Source organism: Falco punctatus (genome assembly GCF_963210335.1).
Source record: "Falco punctatus genome assembly, chromosome: 1".
NCBI lineage: Eukaryota > Metazoa > Chordata > Aves > Falconiformes > Falconidae > Falco > Falco punctatus.
The window spans coordinates 70,862,031-70,884,007 of NC_137580.1; the positions used below are offsets into that span (position 1 = coordinate 70,862,031).

The following is a 21,977-nucleotide window of genomic DNA, read 5'->3' on the forward strand; positions in this document are numbered from 1 at the left end:
TCAAGTTTCATTCCCAAGCCATTTTCACAGAACAGTGATGCTGTTGGAGTATATATTCTTTCTCTTCCCCTTATGTTGCCTCTGCCTCACACAAACTCATTAAAGCTTTTTAACTAGGTGGCAGATGCTAGTTTGTTAAACCACATAAGGGGAAAAGGAGGACAACACTTTAACAATACAGTATGGGAACACAGAAAAACTTTGGTAGTTTTATAATGACATTTTATTCAAAAAACAGTCTGTATAAAAATATTTACAAATATTTTGAATTTCTAAGTTGAAATAAAATCCTATTCCTAGATTCCAAATCTAGATTTTTTTTTCTTTCTTCTTCTAATATGTTTTTCCTCTCTTATTCAGCCTTCTCATGGTAAAGGCATCTTTGATGCCTTCATCTTCAAACACTGACCTTACGTGAGCAATGCAAAGCCCTGTGCCACAGTATTTGCATAGTGGGAAAGGTTTGCATACACTGTTTCAGCAGAAACTTGACTGGGGGGAGATAGAGGAGGGGGGCCTCCCCTCTCCTCTCCATGTCTCCAGGAGGAGCAGGATTGCTCAGCTCAGTCAGCCATGAGGTCAGGCTAAGCTGGTCTTGGGACCCTCCAGCGTGTCAAACTTTGCCTCCAAAATGTAACATCTATTTGGACTACAGCACCAAAGTACTGGGCTTCCGCTTTTCAACTCCATAGCGAGCCACAATGCTGTTGAATATATATGTCTTCCGAAATACAGATGGAAATTTACATCAGGTTATGTAGAAGATGTATTCTTTTAATTTTTAGTGTACACTGCCTTTTTTTTAAATATAAAGCAAGCAGTACTTATTTCTAAACATAGTTCTGAACAAAGCCTTGGTTTTCAGTTCTGTGTGGAAAAAATACAAAATCCAGCCCATTTTCAAGGGGGGCTGTAAGTGGCTCAAATCATAATGCTGCTAATAATGCTGGTGGCTGCTGCAGGCAAAGCTTTCTGCAGAGCCCTGTCACCCATCTTTAGGGTCCCGTGGCAGTGATGTCACACATGTGCAGGGAACCAGATGTCTGTTTCTCATATAACAAGCTTGTAAACAAGCATGCTTGTGTGATGCTGCTCGCTGTTACCTATACATGCTGTTCAAAACAAGCATTCACTTGTAGCCATCACTGCAGTATAAATCTAAGCCATACAAAACATATTTGGCCAGAACTAAGTGTTACTCATCCATCACCTTGAAAAGGGCCTTGAAGTAGTCTCTGGATTGTAATGTACGTACTATTTACAAAAATGCAATTACCTCTGTCATTTTTCTTCTGGTTTAGAGCCTAAAAGGTAATACAAAAGAAATATGTTTTCAGTAACGGGCTCAGAGTTACAGAATATACTGCTAATGGTTAGTTGTGATGGAACTTGCAATAAATTATCAAGAGTGCTCTGAATAACCACAGAAGTTTTAAACAGTGACTAGTTAACAGGTTTTTGAATTAAGTGCTTTACGGGCATACACCATGCATATCAAACCAGTGCTCTGATGCTGCAACAGTCTCCACATGTGTCTCAGCAGCCCAAGAGCACTCAGCTGTACAAACCCTTTGTGTCCAGAGCTGGATGCAAGCATCTATGTGCAGCTGCATGTGTGCCCACTGCGAGTGAAACCATCCTTATGTAAGCGATGCCTTCCCCTTGGCAGAGGCAAGGAGCAGAAGTACTGGAGCTGCAGCTAGGAACTGAGGGTGGCGTTGCGCTGCTCCAGTTGCCTCCGTATTTGTGACTAGAACGGAAAAACAATTTGTTACTGTTGGTCTGCATGCACGTGGATGTCAGTGAGTACGATTAACCCAAATACTGGTATTTTTAAGGAAGTAACACTTTCAAGCCTTTACATTGTCTTCTCATTGCCTCCTTCACGACCCAACACGCGGTCTGTGTTGATGCTTCATACTTTTTACCATCTACACAGTGACATCCTTAAAGGTGGAAATAATTTCTTCTTCCTAACGTGTATGTGTGTAAAAACTGCATCCCAAAAAGGCTGAAGTGGGTTTGCAGGCATATACATTATGCAAAACCTATGTATTCCAATCTAGTCGGCCAGGAAGCCAGAACAAGTGCTTCCTTCTTGCAAATACTGAGAACTGTAGCACTTGGGTGCTACAATATCAGGGTATTTACGACTGCTGCCTGAGCCATGCAAAACTGCATATCAACTTACCAGTTTCCATCGTAATATTTTAATCCACTCGTCAGCTTCTATTCCAGTTTTCGCGCACAGGTAGTACGTCCTTAGTGGGAACACTAAACTGTAAGGAAACAAAACTTTTTCTTAAATTGCTAGAACAACTGGTAGTTCTTCCTAAAACTGACCCAGCTGGCCTGCACCAACAGTTGTTTAGTTGGAGCAGGGCAGGGAGGCTGTGCTCCTGTTCAGTCACTGGGAGGGAGGTGAGCCAAGAAGGGGTTGCAGCCAAGTAATTTACAGCTCAGGGAGACGCTGCCCCAGGCCCTAAGGACGAAAGACCCACATTTGGGCACAGAAGCCGTTACTGTGTGACCCGTAGCAATGTCTGAACTGGGAGCTGGACTGTACCCAAGTTCCACGGGTCTAGGTGATAATCATACATGCTTACAGAATTAGGAAAAGAAATGCCCACTATGCACAGGCCTACACCCTTCCTCCTCACCAAGACAAAAATCCTTTTGCCAGTGGTAATTTGGCAAAGCCATGCAGGACCGACAACACCTGGCTGACAAAACCAGGCTCATGAATTAGAGGAAGAGCAGGGTCACAGCCAGCAAGGGAGCTTACAGAAGCACCCAGTGGTTACATTTCAAACTTCCCTGCCTATTTTGACCTTCCCAGCAAGGTGGAGAAAGTATGGCAACTTACCAGAAACAATTGACTCTTTCCTGGGAATAATCAAATTGCACAGCGGAGCATTCTGTTAAGTCAAGTGCCCGAATCGGTTCCGTGGCCTTGAAAATAAAATAGTTTTAAAGCGTGAACCCATGAAAACAAAAGATAAGGCTAGCTTGGTTCATCTTCAGTGTACCTAGACCTTTACAGGCACAACATGTTTTTCCAGGTATAGCTATAATAGCTTTAACACCATAGACCCAAACTAGCAAGCATAACATCAGTGCTAGCTAATTGATCATCAGTGCTAGCTAATTGATCATCAGTGACAGCAAATCGAGCTAAATATAAAAAAAGCAGGACAGTCAACTCAGATCTAGACAAAAAACAGAGGAGCTCTCTGCTGCAGGAAAGTTTGAGCTAAGTGCAGGCTGCTGAAGTTTTGGTTGATGTATTATAATGTAACTGACACAGCAACAGATCTGGTATCGCTTCCAGCTAAAGCTTACAGAGACAAGGGAATGGTTATAGGTCTTATCAGGCGTAGCCAGCTGTTGGAGATTTAAGTAATTCCCAAGTGCTTTAAAAGGATGAAGTTGGATAGGGAGAAATGTAGAAGCAAAGCTAAAGCAGTGGTTGCAGCAGAAGTGATGAGTGTGGCTGCACAAACAGTGTGTGTCTACAGAAGTTTCTTGGGACAGGCCCAGGAGTGCTCAGGTGCAGGGATGTAGATGATGTCTCTCTATGGCTGCAGCCTATCTCCCTCAAGAATTTCATTCTTCCCAGGTATGAGTTTTTTGAATTGTTTCAGCCTCACACTGTTGAGCACCTCAGAAGAGGCAGCTAAAATAGAACAGTTTGCTTTCTGGCCAAACACCCTTAGCTGTTTCTATTGCCCTATATTGGGTGCATGGAGGTTGTCTGTTGCTTTCTCACCTTTCCTTACATTTTCCTCTAGCTCAGTAGTTGTTAGTTATACACTACACTAGAAGAAAGCTGTTTGTGCTGAGGTGGGCTAACAAATGCCATCCCAGGGCCAGCACTAAGTTGCTCACCTGTAGGTATCTGCAACCCCACAGCAACAATGGGAGTGCCAGGAGACACCAGAGCTACTGCCCGGGAGGTCATATTCCTGACAAAGACACCTCACCTGGTAAGTCACAAATGCTACTCAAACATTTGGAGCGCTGCTATTTGAAATGTCATCCTGGAAACTTAATTCCAAGGTGGCTTGAACTGAAATGAAAATTGATGGAAGGCCCTGTAAATACATAACTGTTTATAAATGGTCATGTTTGGTGAGAGAGGGCAGTTGTGTCTGCTGTTGTATTAAAATCTGTTAGATGCTTGAAATAGGGCTTGGCAGAGGTAGACAGTTTGGCTGTGTTTATGAAGGAACATGAACTGGAGATATTGTAAGGGTTCTCTAGAAGCATTTCTTATTTTTATTCAGTTTAAGAAAGACATGGAACAGCAACTGTAAGAACACACTGTTTTTCCCAGATGCAGCAGGTTAATCTATGTCAGAGTGCTAGGATGGCATTCTTAAATGCATGGTGCAACCACTTAAAATAAAAGGATGAAATCAAGGAATGCAAAATATCCTAGTATTTGCAGAAATATTTTAAGAGCACTGCTGTCTGTGTTGTGCCAGTAGCTTCAAATCCACTGAACAAAGCAACCAACAATGCACTGTAAACAATTCTATCTAGCAGGTAAGGCTAACAGAGCACAGTAAATGTTTTCCAGCTGTAAACCAATAACTTTCTGTTGTTGTAGTCATCAGCAAAATTCTGACTTTATTTGAAAGGTCTGACCGCTCTGACAGTATGGGAAGCTTTAGCTTGGGAAGCTGTAACAGAAATGCAAGAAGCCAGAGACATGAAGAGGCTACAGCTGCCTCTGTAGAACTACCTAAAGAGAAGAACTGGTGTTCGCTACTTACTGTCTGGTCTTTGAAATACTTAAGTTCATTCCTATGCAGTGTAAACCACCTTGTCTTCCAATTCTGAAAGATCAAGAACAGATAGTAACTGTCTTGTGAGAATTTAGCTAATGCTTCTTAAGAAAGGAAAACTTCTACAGCTGTTGACTTGCTCTGGTTTACAGTCCTGCTTGTAAATTGCTCCCCTCTGCAGGGGAATGCAGGTGGAGCTATTCCAATCCCACATTGTCTCTAGCTTCTATGGGTGATTGCAGAGTGGAAGCAAAGGAGTAAGAGTTTTCCTTACCTTGACTATTTTGCCTTGTTTTATCAAATATCCTTCTTTTGTACCAAGCTGTGAAGTAACAAGGAAAGGGATCAGGGTTAGAGACTGATCTCTGCTTCTATTTCCCACATGTCCCTCTTTGTCTACATCCAGATGATGGAAGAGCAGCCTGTTCCTGGGAAAACTTCCCATGGCCACTTGCCCTGTCCTTGCTCCTCTCACATGGCTGGACCCACTGACAGGGCAAACATGGGCCTGCACCGGCTCTAAAGGCAATCTCCTAGACTGTGCCTCTCAGCAAGCTTCTGGCCTGCATCTTCTCAAACAAAGTTAGCAAAATAGTTGCAGTTACAGTTTATTTAGTGAAGTTACACAGTTCCCTCGGTACATGTTGTAATGAGAAGCACCTGGGGTTTAGCTGACAGTGGAATTATCCACAGAAATTGCTCTTGTAATGCAGGGGACAGGGGCAAGTGCTGTTTTACTTAGCTATTTTTTTTCTCTCAAACAGCCAAATGCATGAAAGGAGAAGCCTGTTACATTGAATGTAACTTACTGAAAACTGCTTATTGAAAAACTGGTTTTGAACTGTTTCTCTGCTACCATATGTGATGCTGAGACCCTATGACTTCTCAGATACTAAAACTCTGTAGACGGACCTAGCTGTGAGACTGCAGACCTCTGAAAACCAAATTCTTGCAAAGTTAATTACTACTTGCTCTTGAAAAAATTTTGCCTTTTTATTTGGTTTATGTGGAAGTCAAGTTTCTTTGGAGGCTAAAGTTTTGGAGCAACCTTTGGAGCCACAAAAGGTTGGTTGTGAGAACACGTCAGAAGTGGTTCTTTCATCAACTTCATTAACCCACATTAACGTAACCCTTCCTCTTTTTCTCAAAAAATATAGTATGTAATTAAAATACTTTCCGCTCTGTTCTGAGCAATACTGTTCTGGAGAAACCACCTGTTTTACTTAGATATGAGTTACTGGGGATTTAAAGTCTCTAATTACTGTTCAAGTGAGTCACAGATGTCAGAGCAGGTGGCCCAAATGATAGGAAGATGATCTCTTGTTCCTCACACCAGTAAGGCATAGAGCTTTTAACATGACACAGCTTTTTACTGTGCTCAAAATTACTAGAGCTGAAAGGATGGACGCTCTTCTGTCATACCATTCTATTTTGGGTTTAAGGCTGTGTCAGAATACAGCAAGATTTCTGCTTTAAAACAAGGTGATTCTAAAATAACAAAATCTAAGTGCGAAAATGCCAAAATCCCCTTTTGAGTAATGTTGCAGTATCAGGATATAGATACTCTTATCATCTTGGTTGTACTGCACTTCAGTTTGGGGTTTCCTTTTCCAAATTTTTCCTGCCTGTCTTGCACATTTTTGAGTATTATTTCCAAAAGGTCACTTTTTAAACCAACCTAGAAAGTCAGAAATGCTCTTTCCTTCCTCCTGGTTAGGATGGAGACTGTATATTGCTAACTGGGAAAAATAATTCTAATAACAAAGACGACTGCAAAAATAATTAGTAATGAGTTTGTCTTCTGTCAGTACTACTATCTTTTTCCTGGTATCTAATCCTTGCATTCACTGAATCGGACAAAATGTGGTACATCCTATAGCTGTTACTTGGTTTTGCTATTTAGTGTATTCCTCTCCTCACCTGTGGGGGGAGAGAAAGACTTCCCACTTGCTGTAAAAGATGTTTTGCAAAACAAGGGTTTACTGCGCAACCTGGCATACATATTGTTGTATACAGCCTGTTGAATGTTGTCAGAAAGATGTGAAAAGTGTTGTGTTTGTTTTGTGTGGTGGTGGTTTTTGTTGTTTTGTTTGGGTTGCACTTTTAAAAAAAAAAAATATTCTGATAACATTACTGCTAAGATGGCATTCTAAAATGGTCAGACTCACCCAGGTCAGCTGCAGACAATGTTTTCCCAGTGACAACAACTATAAAAGACTTTATTTGTCATGGGACTGTACTTAGCAAGTCTGTGTTTGTTTTGCCTTAGTCAGCAAAGACTTCCTGTATCTACAAACCCATAAAGGGATGAACTACTGGTGTTATTGCATAGCTTGCTCCAGCAATCATATTAAACTCCGACCAAGAGATCCCTCCCACCAGAACAAAACTTACTGAGGGAGCATTTGGAACAAGATCGCTTTCTGTCCTTCCTGTCTGCATTGCTGTGTGAACACGGACGGACTCATAAATACAAGGTTCTTCTACTTCCCGTGGGTAGGGATGCTTCAATACTATTAAAGTTCCTGGAAAGAAAAAGAGCAGAGGTAAGTCATCTGGCAAGACAGCCTTGGAAAATAACATAGAGTAGCTGCCTGTCTGTGGAATGGGTAACTTCACCTTTTCCTAAAATTAAAAAGCCATAAGAGCTGATAAGCTCCCGAAGATCTCTGCAACACCTCCTGTAAGGGGTTTTCCTTGGAAGGGGGCAGGACTCAGGCCACACCCATGAGAGAAAACAATCAGCTGCTCTAAACAATTCTCCCATACTGATAAAGCTAGACAAATATTTCTAACATGCATCATCTGAATATTTTAGACTTTGTGAAGGGCTTTTTCTACAAAAATCCACCCATGCAATCTACAGAGGGGCACCTGCTGCTGGATTCAGTTGCCCAGTCTCACTTCCTTGGCTCTGTCATGTTGCTCAGAGCCCTCAGTATCTTGGGCACCTGGACCTTGCCTAAATCCATTCCCTTATCCCTGTACAGTGGAAGACAATGATTCTTACATCTGTGAAAACCCTCTTCACTTATTCTAAGCAGTAGGTAATAAAACCCCTTCTGCAATGCATGCATGGTGACAGCAACAGAACAGGACCATCAGACAGCCCTCAAAGGCATGTGTCTCCTGTCCTGCTTGAATCTTCTTTCCAGTCATGGAGGAACTAGGTAATACAGAACACATTCAAACACAGATTCCATAGTTACAGCTGAAATGCTGGCCTACGCTTTCACTGTATTCATGAAGATGTGACTACAGACATTATCACACCTGTTTACAGGCAACTGTGAAAACTTGGTGAAAACAGAAATATATGGTACCTTTTTAAAACCTTCAAACACATTAAATTCCCTTCCTGCATGGGAGGCTGGCTGGGTGGGTAGGCAGGATGTTAGACTAGATATGAGGCCATAACAGTCATCCTGGTTTTGCCAACAACCCACGGCTTGCTATATAAATCACTTAATCTGTCAGAGCTTCAGATACAGACTTCCTAACAGTAAGCCCACATTACCATCATGCTTGTTTTACCATAGCTCTTTCCAGTTAATAACGTTTTGATGATAGTCATTCTTTGTTCTCCAAAAAAGGTCATGTTTATTGCATGTTCTCTACAAAAAAGCTGCATTCTCAGTAGTGAATTTTTATGCTATTCACAATAGTGAAGAACCTCCTTAGAACAGTAAATGCTACACCATCTAGTCTCATTCTTTAAAAATAATGTCACAGCATACCAAATGCTGCTCCATTTACATTTTATGCTGATATTGTCAGCTCTTAAAGAGGAGGGATCCCAGAACTGTTAAGAACTTGGACTTGAAACCTACAGGTGATTGAGTAATTTGAAAGTGAAAAAGTGTATTTTGTAATGGGAAGGGCTGCAAAGGGAAGTGGAAAAATTGTATTTGAAGTAGCCAACTGAAACCCATTCACAGGCACAGGGGGTGTATGCAAATGTGATATATTCAACTTGTAGTAGATGAAAAGTCAAAATCAGTCTAACTTCCTCTGGCATTGCAGAAAAATAATGCTTTGTCATTTAAAATGAAATTGAGAACATGTCCATCACCAGTCTACAGAAACCACTCTTAAGCTGTAGCACAGCATCAGTGCCATCATATGTACACCATGGATAAAGTGCCCTGTTGCAGAACTTGGAGAACTAGTTTAACTTTTTATACACCATTTATTCTCTATTAAGTTATGCGTGGTTTTGCTCCACAGAAGATACTTGTACAGAATCATCTGGTAACTGTACAAAAGAACTAGTAAAATGTGCAATGCAGCAAGATTATTCTTCTGTGTTTGTGTGTGAGTGCCGTGTGTGTGAGTGGCATCTCTTTCTAAGGAAGCATACAAGTGAGTCTTGTTGCTGGAAATATTTCTTTTTTTGTCTGGGTAATGACTTTATGTTTTGAAAATAATTTAGGTAAACACTGATAAACAAAGCACACAGGCAAAAATAACATGTTGACCTTGTCACTTTGAATAAAGATAAAAACATAAAAATATGATAGTATATTGCTTTAATCTTGTAACGGAATAGATTCAGCTTGCCTGTTTGATAAACAATTTCACAGAACATAGCAGCCCCAATTTCCTTTTAATTATCTGTAGTTCAGAAGGAAGTGTATACATTACACCGCAGAAAAATAGATGTGAGACCATGCAGCAATTTGGAGTAGCAAATGAAGCTGTAGTAAGACAAGGTTTGTTGGGCTTGAAGATCAACCTGCAGCTGTCCCAGTACAAAAGAATGACTACATTCCATAGACCAGTTTGCAGGGATGCCAGCCTGTATGTGCAGGTACTGATCAAAGAGAGTCTGGTGTGCCTCTCCAGACACTAAACTAGTTCCAGTGAGACAAACTTAAATGGAAGATAGAATAGGTAAGTTTCCACCATGTTGTGGGTCTGTCTTATAAAATCCTGTCCATAAGTAAGGAGGAGATGAAAAATGTCATCATACTTCACTCTTTCATTCCTGCTCTCACAGTGTTCTATAGAGACACGTAAGTATTACAAGGAGTAAGAAAAACTACTTCAACCACTTTCTACAAATACCTGAGGCTAAAGGTCACTTGCTGCTTTTCACTGAAAGGAAGCGTGGCCTAAGAAATAAGACTTTGTTGCTGGCCCTTCTGGCAACCTGCTGTGTGACCCTGCGTTGGGCTGGTCATTCTGACACTTGGCTTAGAGTAGACTCTGATGAGCTCTTACCGCCTTTTTGATATAAATTGGTTACCACCCAGGAGACCTTTGACACCTGTATCTGAAGGGACATTGCCTGAGTGCTAACTCTCTCTTCCTCTCTACTGCTATCCATGGTAAGGTAAGTTGGAAAGTTTCTTGATGTTGTGTTCAAATGGCTTTTCTTATTCTGTCGCACATACAACTTAAAAGAGGTTTCAGAAAGCCAGCAGAATCTGATTAGGGAGCTTTAAAGTGACAAGTGAGCCCATCATTCAGCAATGTTGATCCTGTCCACAGAGATCACATAACACCAATGCCTTGATTAATAACGCCTGTAACACATGCAGTAAAAGAATGGGGAAACACAAGTTCAGTGTCACCTGAAATCTTTTGCCTGTGGGTGCCTGTCTGATTTCACAGGAAAAATAGCTTACTGGCACAAAAGATGCATGTACAAACCCTGTGTTCGAACCACTCCTAAAAGCAATTTTTAAAAAAAACACTTTGAAAGATACAAGTGTCATATTCAGTGCACCACTGCTTTTTTCTAGGGGAAAAAAATTTGCAAAGCAACCCTTGAATTTAGTACTTGAGATAAAAGAGTACTGGTGCATATTTAGTGTGTGACATACTACAGTTACTGCATGTGCTATTTCTCAGTTAACTGGTCTCTTGCATATATAATTAGTACTATACTGAGTTATTTGCATATACTTTCCACACAGGATATTGAAGTTTTTGGCACTAGCTTGTACTGACACACCTTCAACACTTACACCTGAAGCTAAACCTAGAACTAGCCTTATCATGATAATATGCATCTAGTTCTCCAGGGATTCTGGTCTGGTGGTGTTCAACTCACTTGTAGAAACCAGGTTTAATCTTTTTACTCTTAATTCAGGCAGCATGTTGGCTGCTAAAGAAGTCTGTGTTTTTCTCTCTCTTTTTCTTAAAAACAAGACAAATCACTGTGATGGCATATCCACTGTAGCCAGAAAGGGCAAGGTATATACAGGCCACATTCCCTACAGGAAAGAGGAACATATCACTGTAGATTTCTTCCTTGTACAAAGAATAGTAGAGCTAAACAGTTTCAAGTCCCTTTTCCTTTTATTCTTATTGCGGGACTTCAACTGCATAGATGAATATATATTTCCTCACTAAACACCCTGCTTTGGTGTTGCCTGTTTTGAGAAAGTTCTGTTCTTTGCAGTACACATGTATCTCAAAATGCCTCCTCCTCTCCCTGAGAAATCAAAAGGAACTCATATCCCTGGTTAGCAAAAAAACAGTAAAGCTTATATGCAGTTTGTCTTCAGACAACTTTAAAGAGTTTTTGAAGAGGAATATCTTAGATATCTGAGCTTAACACAAACATGAATTTCTGAGGAGAAACACTTCAGCAGTAGATCTACTTGACAACACATCAGAAGGTCCTTTCATTTAGATGTGTGTGAAGCACGACTACATATTCATAAAACACATGGCTTTCCTTACCTGTTTCGCTTCCAATTAAAGGCTGATTTGCAAAATGCATGACTAATTCCTTCAAGCTAGAAAATTCATTAAATCCAAATTTGAATGATGTTCCTGTATGTTCAACATGGAAGTGTTTCACAGAATCTTTTCCTCTAAAATAAAAAATGAACATTTGTCAAGGCATAAATGCCAAAGGCATTTGGCATATACAACCCTTAAATAGCAGCTTCTACTATAGGAAATCTGGCTCAGATCACAAGATGACAATCATTGTCCTAGCAGTAATGCTACTGCCGTTACTGTCCCTCACTAATACTCAACATACCTGAGATTCAGATTTACTAAGAAAAATCTAACTATTGCTTTACAGATATGAGATGATTAAAGACTAGAAAGGCCAAGCAAGTTAAATTAACTCTTGTGGCAATCGCTAAAAAGACTCACAAACTTGGTTTCCAGCCTTCTGTCTAAGCAGGATGATATTCCTTCACTTACCAGGTTTTAGTCTTGGTGGTGTACCTGTATTACTCAGTATATGTCTTACTTTTCAGATAGATAGCATCCCAATCTCATTGGAAATGTCTGTTTCTCTTTCAAAAATAGGCTGTCGTCTTTTTGCACCCAAACAGGGATTTAATAACCTAACTTTAGATACTTAAGGCTTTAGAATTTGTCTGCTTTGCCTCTGTACTCAAACAAACGGTTCCTCTATGGTGCGCATTGTCAAAGTTAAACCAGGGTTCTTTGTCTATTGGGGAAGTAACAGCATTTGTTTATGAAAGCTGATGGTATTTAGAGAAGTGTGCAAGACCTCACTTCCTGGACTGGCAACTATTTTGACTTCAAAAGACAGTGAAGTATCTCTCCTGTGAAAAAGTTACTTAGTTTCTTCTGTTAACAGCATCCAAAATAATCCAGAGAAAACTTTGTCTCAGGAAAAATGTGTGTAGTAAATATACTGAAATATGGCGGAGAAAGGAATTTATAGCATCTTTTCCATCGTTTGTTTCCACTTCCACAGGAGATGATAATTTCAAACAGGTATTTAAACAAATATGTATCTTTGAACAATACTTGTGATACTGTAGAACACGCCTCTATTGACCTCTCATATGTGTTGTGCTATGGTCAGCTGAGACAACATGTACAAGCCCAGTGCTGCCACAACCCTGCTGAAGTGATAGGGTTTTTCATCTTTCCATTTAATTTCACAAGAAATACAATGTTGCAACAAGAGTAACTGCTACTCTATTTCCTAGTTCCTTTTTAAAGTTCGCTAATTTAGCTGGGGGAGGGGATTTCAGGCTATATGTGATCTCTTCTTCCAGCTGTCAATAAAGACCTCAAGGGATGTCTAAGCATTGTTTCCTTTTAAAGCAAACTATAATAATGACTAAAGTTCCTTTTGAGGCAGAGGCAGAAAGTAAAAGCTACAGAAGACATTTTAGGAGAAAATGAAAATGACAGCTAGAATTGCTAAAATTATCCTTTCTACAAAAATGTATCAGAACAAAATTTAATTATTATTCTAAAATTAAGTTTTACTATTAGTAAAAAAATGGAAATGAAAACTTAGAGTTAAACAAACAGTAGAAAAGTATTAAAACATTTTAAAATCAAAATCAGTATTTCAAGGGAGCTGCACCACCAAAAATCTAATGTAACAGAATAAAAGATCAAACTCCAGACTGGGAATTTCGTTTCATACAGCAATGCAGTAACTCTTGTTCCCACAGGGAGAGCTGAACAAGAGATTGGAACTGGCCTGAGGCAGACCTTTTTTTTAGGTCTCCTAAGGATAGAATTTGTTAAAGCAGCAAATTTATTTTCATTATCTAACACTTTAGCTTTTGTTTCCTATTAAAAGAACAACTATTTACATTTTGGTTTATTACAGTAAGTTGTTTCCTCAGTGCTCTTTAAAACTAGCTTCAAGATATATATATTTTTAATAGAATTGTCTGAGGTAGATTACCTTAAATAATGGGATTTTATATTTTAAAGTAAAAACTATTAACCAGCAAGACAGTGATGAATTAAAAATTACTTTTAAAGAAAGCTGTTACTTACAGATGATACTATCCTTTTTCCCCAAGACTTGCACTCAATTCAGTCATTGCTACTCTGGATAGTCAATTTTTAACATCACCTTCAGATCTGCTGGTGTCCTGTGTCCCACCCCCACCCCCCCTACCCCCAGGCTTGTTGTATAAATGGCTGTCTAATAGTGGTAATAATTTCAGCAGTGTATCTACAGGACACTTGCTCCCGGATCTTCTCTCAGAGGTGAGGGAAGCAATTCATACTTCCCTTTTATACCTCTGGGAAACAGGGTATGTGCAACTTGCACTTCTCTCAACTTCCAAGCTTGGCATACTGCAGAATGAATACCTACAGCCAATCCATGGAATGATGTTTTTTGCCATAAGATTAATTCATAGTTTGGAAAAATAACAGCAGTTTTCAAATTCAATCCACGTATTTTTTTCTTCTAACAAAATGTCATTCAGCGGGATTACACTATCAGGAACACATGCTAAAATAGTTCAAGCCCTAGGAAAAAATCTGCAAGTCATCTTAATGCATGAGATGTGCAAACAAACATGGAAGGGAAGATTTTAAAACTGCTAGCTGTGCAGCATTAGATAAATTCACTTCTGTCCATACTCTTACCTGACAGAGAGGGAGTACAAATCTTCCCTGTCATTACTCTTCCTCAAGAGATAGCTTCCATCCTGCCCATTGGAAAGCAGCAGTGCTTCTGCTGCATGTCGGGTAAGATTATCATGATACCACCTGGGAAGACACAAGGGGTTAAAGCATCATTCATCCAGCTCTTAACTGAGAGCTTCTGCTGCGTTATGGAGCCAAGTTAGAGAAAGAGGAAGGGCTGCAACTAACACTGCTAAAATTTTGAATTACCATCCTTCTCACAGATACAGACAGGTTACACAGAACTATGCCTCTTTCAGCAGCCTCCTTTCAACAAACTCAGAAAAGTATTTTTTGTTAACTATGAAGTTGCGTACAAACAGCCGATTGTTTGCTGAATCTAAAAGACTCTGCAAATTCTACATGCATGAGCAACAAATTACCCAGGCCTGTGCTGATAAGGTGAAAGCCATTTTGGGGTGTATACAAGATCCTTTGTCTATTTTCAGAATCTGTATTTCCTGACATATCTACATGCATTGGTACACTTCCTCTTTTGGGGCAAACTGGCAACACAAACTCCTCCCAAACTCTCCGTTTCCCACAGCTCAGTTCATCTGCACTGCTGAGATCTGCAATTAAATGCATTTGCCAAAGCTTAAAATTTTCATTTGAAGCATAACATTCCTTAGAAGAAGGAACAGAGAGGGGGACAAACATTAATTGATAGAATTTGAAGTGAAAGTTTAGAAAATCTCACTGTTGCTGTGCTTGGCCATTAGTGGTCTGAGCAATGCAGGAAAACATCTAAATGCCTGCTTCATTCAACTCCAGTTAAAACTAACTTCATTAGTTTTTTTAGATTAAAAATTCCACAAGGAATTCACAGCAAAAAATCCTACAAAGATGATCATCAAATGTTGTTTACAGCTTCGTTTCCATCCAGAATTATTCACAATAGAAACACCTGATTTCTTTCAATAGAAAAGGACCTCATTAGAAATGATCCTGAGAACAAACACACAAAAAAGCTGTAGCTATAAAAGGCTGGAGAGTCAATCTGTAAGACATGCTGTGTGCAGATATTAATGATAGTTAACATACACACACCAGAACCTGTGGTGCAGAAGGAGCAGGGGGTACTGTACCCAGGGCATGCTCTGCAGGGAGCAAGCTTTTCCCCTCTTCTGTATGCAGCGAAATGGTGTCAAGATTCACCCTTCCCTTCAAACTGCGTGTGCCTGTAGCGTTGGGGTCAAAGTCTACTACTGTTTCAACCAGAGAAATACAGTTTGACTGAAAGCAGAAGTGTGATCAGAGCAGTTTCTGGCCTTTGTATTGTGGCAGTCTTCAAACTGAAATGAAGTGTAATTGTACACTCTTTCTTCTCATCAGTTCATCAAAAGTTGCCACTAAACTTGGCATCTCACACAAAGTTTTAATTCTGAATTTAGATGGCTGCCTATTTGAAAGGCCAGCTGGCTGATAAATTGCTTCATGAGAGACTACAGACTGTTAACCCTGCGGAAGACAAGATCCATGTGAAACTCAATACAGGCAGGGTATTGCTGCTTTGGCTCTAGAATGCATTCTGTAGACCATCTACACAGTAGAATAAAATAATGAATATTTAAAGATCAAAGTGTCATCCTCTGAAACACCTGTTAGCCAAAATCTGCTTTGGGATTAACTGCCCAAGTAAGTAACAGCCAAAGGTCAGATCTGTCCTGATGTGACGAGGATCGTATCAGCATGCACGCTTGGCTGGACCTACAGATGAGAAGACAACTCTGTGGTTTTGGGTCAAATTTCATAACACTTTCTCTCAATTCTGTGCAAAAGAAACATACATTGAGAAAATCTGTAAGTGGTCATTTTTGTAAAGGAGGTGTGTTCAGTTTGAGGTTGCTCATAAGTGCACTGTTATCTTATTTCCAGAAAGCCTTTTACTAAGATTTTAAAATGGAGGTCACTTAAGTTTAAAAAAAATGTTGCGTTTAAATCTACTCTCTCTTTACACAAAGAAGGCCCATGACTAATAAAATTTTACTGCTATGCAGAAAAAAAACCCCCACCAAAAAACCAAACATCAAACCAACAACAAAAAAACTCACCCACTTAATTGGGAAAATAATATTGTTTTAAAGTGCAGCGTTCAATCTTTGCTGACAAGTTTGCACCAGTCTTCTTGCCTAAATATGCTCTCAGACAAAAATCTCTCAAATGTTACTGTGTTCCTCTTGCTCAGCTTAAAAAGTAGAAGTGGATGTCATACAGTAATACAGATCTTAACGTCAAACTATCTGTGTTATACATATCTATATACTTTTTTCTCCTCCTGTCACAGATGGTTCAACCAGTAACAGTTGTTGGGTTACTTGGATATTTCACTGTGAAAATGGTCACTCACAATTTGTTCCAATTGCATGAACACAGGTAAAATTAAAAAATGCTGTGGAAAATTTAGCATTTCACCCAGATCACCAGGAATGTAAATGTAGGAGTTTGCTCTCCTAATCAAGCCTACCTGATGACACAAATACAAGTAAACAGGACTAAAAAGAAACCCAAACACCCCTGTGGTTAGACACTACTAGGTACACTTCAGTTAAATTTAAGTATTTGTCAGAAGGGGAATCCTTCCATTTCTCTTGTTTAGAAAAAGATGTTCTAGGCAGTTCTTTCAAATTTGTGAGTAAATCAAGGTGGGAGACACGGCTTATCCAGCAAGACACTGTAAAGGGCAGTTGCCTTTAAGTTTTGATTGTCTTCTGAGTGATACCAGGCAGAGGAAACTGCTGATAGAAAACATAATACTGTATCTACCTTCTTGTTTTCTTAAAACAAGAAGTTAAGGAAATCAAAAGGCTTTACAAACACCCATCTGTTTGAAACCCCTAGCAAGTCCTTCAAAAAGGTTGTCTTGAACCACAGTGCATACCTTACATATTGGACTGTTTCTGAGAGGTCCTTCCGAAAGTCATCTTTATTTGACCCAATTTACGGAGTCTTGATTTCACTATAAAAAATCCAGAAATATGCCCTGTACTTTGATACTTGTGAGACTGAAAATAACCAGTTGTGTAGAAATTGCCTAGGGTTCCCGATTCAGATATCTCTGAAGAAACACAAGAAGACAGACAAAGGAAAATCCCTCCCTGCTTCAGGGCCACTTCTGCTGGGTAGCCTAGCCTTGCACGCCCTCCCGTCTCAAATGCATACATACTTCTGGGAGGTTTTTCTTTTCTAAATCTCTTTATTCCATATGTGTAAGCATGTCTGTGTTGTCAGTGCGTGTTGTTGAAGGACCGTGCTATTTTTCCTGCTCTTCAGAGTGGAAGAGTCTGCTGGGCCCATGAAAGCATGTCTTAAGATGGGCACACAGACCTAATGAGACTACCTTTGTTTCTCTTGGAAAATAAAGCATTTTCAGAAATCAGCCTATTCTTTAGATCAGATTGCATCGGTGAGAGCATAGGAAAGGCTTTACTGATATTGCTATTAAGAGAATGAGAATAAAGAAAAGAGATACCCTGTGCCCTGGACAACCAAAACTCAGGAGAGCACAGAGCACACATGCCCTAAGGATCTGATCACCCAGTCACCAGTGGGGTTCTCCTGTGGGGTAAGCTGGTGGCTGCCATAGAACAAGCCATGGCTGTGCTGGCCAGCTGTACCACTGCAGCTACGCAAATCACCACAACTCCAGGACATGCTCATGTTAAAATCTCTTCTTTCATTAAGATCTCTGTGTAGTTAATGCAGTGACTAGGCCTCCCTACACAGTGGTGATGATCAGGAGTATGTTACTGTGACCTTTAGGATGGGAAGCTCCCTCTTCATCATCCTCAGAATATTCATTTGTTCTTTTCTTTAAGTGGTGCATGAGTTGACAGAGCTCTAGAGAACCTACAAAAGGGTGATAACGCTAAACAGAAGTTATAGGTGGCATACAACCAAATTGGTATTTATCAGACATCCCTTCAATGTGAAACACTTAATCACACACCTGTGTAAAGTACTTTGTTGGAATACAAGGCTGCCATTTCATAGGAAAAATAACTTAAAAATAGAAATATATGGAAATAACATCTGTGTATTCAGCCTTAGAGTTCACATCTTCTAACTGTATGCTTTCACTAGTTCAGCTGCTGTTTTTCACTTCTTTTTTCTCTCCCCCTTCTCTCAATTGCCTTTGTTCTGATTTTCACACATTTCTTTTGCCCACTTTTCAGCCATTATAATTTGCCCTTGTTTACATTAGAAATACAGATGAAGAAAAAAATTTCTTATGACCATTTGCCCTGTCCCAGTCATACAAGTTACTCAGTTCCCCAATTTTATCATCATCTGATCTAAGTCTGTGGCCTAATTTCTCTTCTGTTACTAAAACTAAGCATGAAGTATATTGTTCAGTCTTACAAATACCATCTGTCATGGTATTGTCAAACCTGGAGCAAGAGAAACATAAAAGCTCTGCTGCAAAGAATGATAAAGAATGCTTGGACTGCAAAAGAAAAAAAGCTACAAAAACTTACTTCCTCTTGCCCCATTCCTTTCACCTCCAAAAGACAAACAGTGTCACTCAAGCTATGCTATGTTGGGATGGAAGTTGTGTTACCAGACCAGCCTGTAATTACTTGGATGACCAGATATTCTACATTCTCAGCTCTTGCGCAAATAATGTGAACTGCAGCGTGGAATTCCCCGAACTTACATCATACATGGTCAGCTACGAGAGTTGCACGCTGCTATGTGCAGGCTGTCCTTTTAGCAGTAACAGCAATAAAGGCAACTGGAACAAGTGTTGACTCCATGAATAGCCAAAGAGATCTTCAAAGAAGAATCATGTCACTTTCCTTTTCCTTTAAGCTAAGATGCTGTTGTTTCTTTTGACAAAATTCAGCACTCCTTTTTAAATATCTTGATAGGCTTAGGGAAGAAATTAATGAATGAGGTAACACATTTTTGACAACATGGTCTAATTTTGATCTTCCATTTCATTAGGCATTAGTTCCACCTATAAACTCCTTGACAATAAAGCTGACAGTAATCTGAATTTTCACTTTGAACTCTTGATTGTTTGACCACCCAAACTCTCCAAATAAATAAAAGTCACCATCTACCCTCAGGCTGAATGAAATAGGTTTGTTTTTTTTTAAAAAAAAAAAAGCCAAACCCATCACTCTTGCTTTTTTTTGTTGAGATGTAAAAGATTAGAAAGTGCATTTTACAAATACCGAGGCTCTGGAGAAAAAAATCCAATCTGATAAACTGCTGTAAATATTTCTAGATCTTTTAGTGACTGTGATTGACCCTGATGATAACTGGAATTATTGATTCTTATTTCTTTATTTTACCCCTGTTGTAGATGTATCCCATCTGTCACCAAAAAAAATAAATAATCAGTATAAGGTTTGCATATATCGATATTTTTTTCTCCCTCCCTCCTGCCTTACTCTCACAGCTCCAATATTTTCAGTGTAATTACAGGAGCATTAATCTAGAAGAGTCCAGAAAATACCAGGTCTCCAAACCTAGCAGAGTGTCAGAAAGCTTTTATGCTGTACGTCTGCCTACATTGCTGTCAACTTTCCATGTGGCCAGCGGACCTGCTAAACTATGAGGATACCCCAGTACCCACCCTCCTTTCTCTTAGAAGTAAAGAAAAGGTCTTTCCCAGTTCACACTTCTTAAACCTTCTCCAACTCCTTTGATATTTACCCAGTAAAGCAGAAGCTCTGAAATAATCTGCTTCACATTCCCCCCAAAGGCATGTGAATGTCAAATTTGTTCCTCATTTGAAAGACCCTTGTCTCTGTTAGTCTTTACTATGGCAATAACATATATTCCCTACCAGAACTGGGCCTCAGTTGCGCTAGATACTGCATTGGGTCTAAGGGAAACTCAGCACTGTGATAGCTGATTTACATTAAGAGATCTTTTATACTATGCTACCAGAATGTTTGGTGTGTGAGGACTTCTTTTTCTTCTTTAGTAAAAAGAAGAAAAAAGAAAAAAAAAAAAAAGACTTTAGTGCTAGTCAAAAAAACCTGGGCTTTGTTTAGTGATTTGAAGGGACTCTTTGCTTGGTATTGCTTATTCACATTTAGTGCACTTCACTCTGCCACAAAATACTAAGCATCTCCTTCAGAGCAGTGTGTTAAAAGCTTCAGTTTTCTATTGAAGTGAAAATAAAATAATGAAGCTCCAGCTTTAAAAATGCATCTTTGTAGCCTTCTCATTTGTGATCTTTCCTTCTCTCTGGTACTACATGAGGTACCACATCAGACTGCAGCTCTACAAGATCATCTATGAGGACAAACTCCTTGCCAGCCAGCGAGGCTGTTTATAAGCACAGAATCAACTCAGGCCATATAGTCTAAATGAATAAAAGTCATTGGGAATCATGCTTTCCACAGCAGCTGCAACTCTTTCTTCCCCCCCCGCTCCCCCCCCCCAGATATTATGCTCATCCTAAAAAAGTCTTACAGATGTAAAGCATATAATGGCCACTGCGGGTACCACTGCAAAGTGACTTCATATTTGTTAGATGCTCTAGGTAAAAGGTATTTCATTCACAAGTTCTTCTAAATATGGGGAAATATAAGCAGTGTCGAGATACCAATTCCAAGTCTCTTTGTTGCACTCCAGTCCCTCCACTAAGTGAATTAATCACAAAAATAAACGAATTGGTCCTTATCCATAAGCTCTCAGAAAGCAAAAAACCGTACTTTTTGAATTTATTCTTTTTGAATGCAGAAGTGACATCAGAACCTTTTTGCTCTGTCTTTGCCTTCACTGGCCCTTCTGCTTTGTTTCCCCCTCCCTTTGCCGACAGCGATCCTTCCCCCTCCAGCCTCCCTGCGCCCACCTGTTCTGCTCTTCCAGCCCGGTTCCTCCTCACCCGCGGCAATGCTGCCGGTCAAAAGTGACCCGAGCCGCCCTCCTGTAAAAAGCAAAACTAACCGGTAGACAAAATGGGTGGGTCACATCAGACGGGGAGCGGGGCCTGTCGCAACTTTCAGCTTTCCTTTTAGCAACTTGGGTTTTGCTTTTGAGCGAGGGTGACATCCTCATAACGGCTGCAGCTGCCCATGGCTCCCAGCCCGAAGCCCGCGGCGCCCTGGGGAAGCCGGCTGCCTCCCGGGGCTCGGCAAGGGCGGCCGGCAGGGCAGCCCCTCGGGCTGGGCCGTGAGGAGGCGGCGCAGGGAGGGCACAGCTCTGCCGGGGAGCACGGGCAGCTCCGGGACAAGCTCCAGACCCGCACAGCCCTGGCTCTTCCCGACGGAGAAAGTTTCAATGCCGCAGAGCTTCCCTGCGCGAAGCTGTAGCGTCTAACTGCCCGCTACGTTTGAAGTGCCTGCCTGCACTCTAGTTTTTCTAACCATTATGTATTTCTCCCACTCACCTGTGGCACGCCAGAGTCCTCTGTAGACGGGAGCCCGCCGGCCTCTCAAACCCTCCACGGGGGTGAGGCCCCGGGCTTCCCTGAGGGGCTGCACGCCGTGCACGGCGCCCTTCGGCGGGCTCGTTACAACAAACCCCGGGTTATCTTATTCCTCACTCCCTTACCACATTCAGCAGCCAGAGCCAGTAGCTCCCACCCTGCCGGCTCCCGTCGGTTGGCCCAGCACCACCCGAGGGCCGCCAATTCGCGCGGGGACCCCCACGGCGCTGCCCCAACCGCCGCTTACCCGAGCGCCTCCAGCTCCTCGTCCAGCGGCACGGCGGGACCCGGCTCCCGGCGCTGGGTCATGGTCCCGGCCCGGCTCCCCGTCTCCGCCCCGCCGGGGGACGACGGCTGCGGCCGCGGGCCGCTGAGGAAGTGCGCGGGCGGGGCCGCACCTCCCGGGCGGG

The 21,977-nt window shown here is 41.0% G+C and overlaps 1 protein-coding gene across 1 annotated transcript; it reads right to left on the reverse strand.

The window, feature by feature from the left end:
- Positions 1–200: 200 nt before the first annotated feature.
- Positions 201–21,947, reverse strand: DAPP1 (dual adaptor of phosphotyrosine and 3-phosphoinositides 1). The gene is made up of 9 exons (XM_080369254.1): positions 21,815–21,947; positions 14,139–14,261; positions 11,484–11,617; positions 7,185–7,315; positions 5,065–5,112; positions 4,779–4,841; positions 2,867–2,952; positions 2,192–2,279; positions 201–1,750 (listed from the first exon to the last, which is right to left on the reverse strand). The coding sequence occupies exons 1-9, from the start codon at positions 21,874–21,876 to the stop codon at positions 1,700–1,702; spliced, it is 786 nt and encodes a 261-aa protein (XP_080225380.1). The 5' UTR covers positions 21,877–21,947; the 3' UTR covers positions 201–1,699.
- Positions 21,948–21,977: the final 30 nt, after the last annotated feature.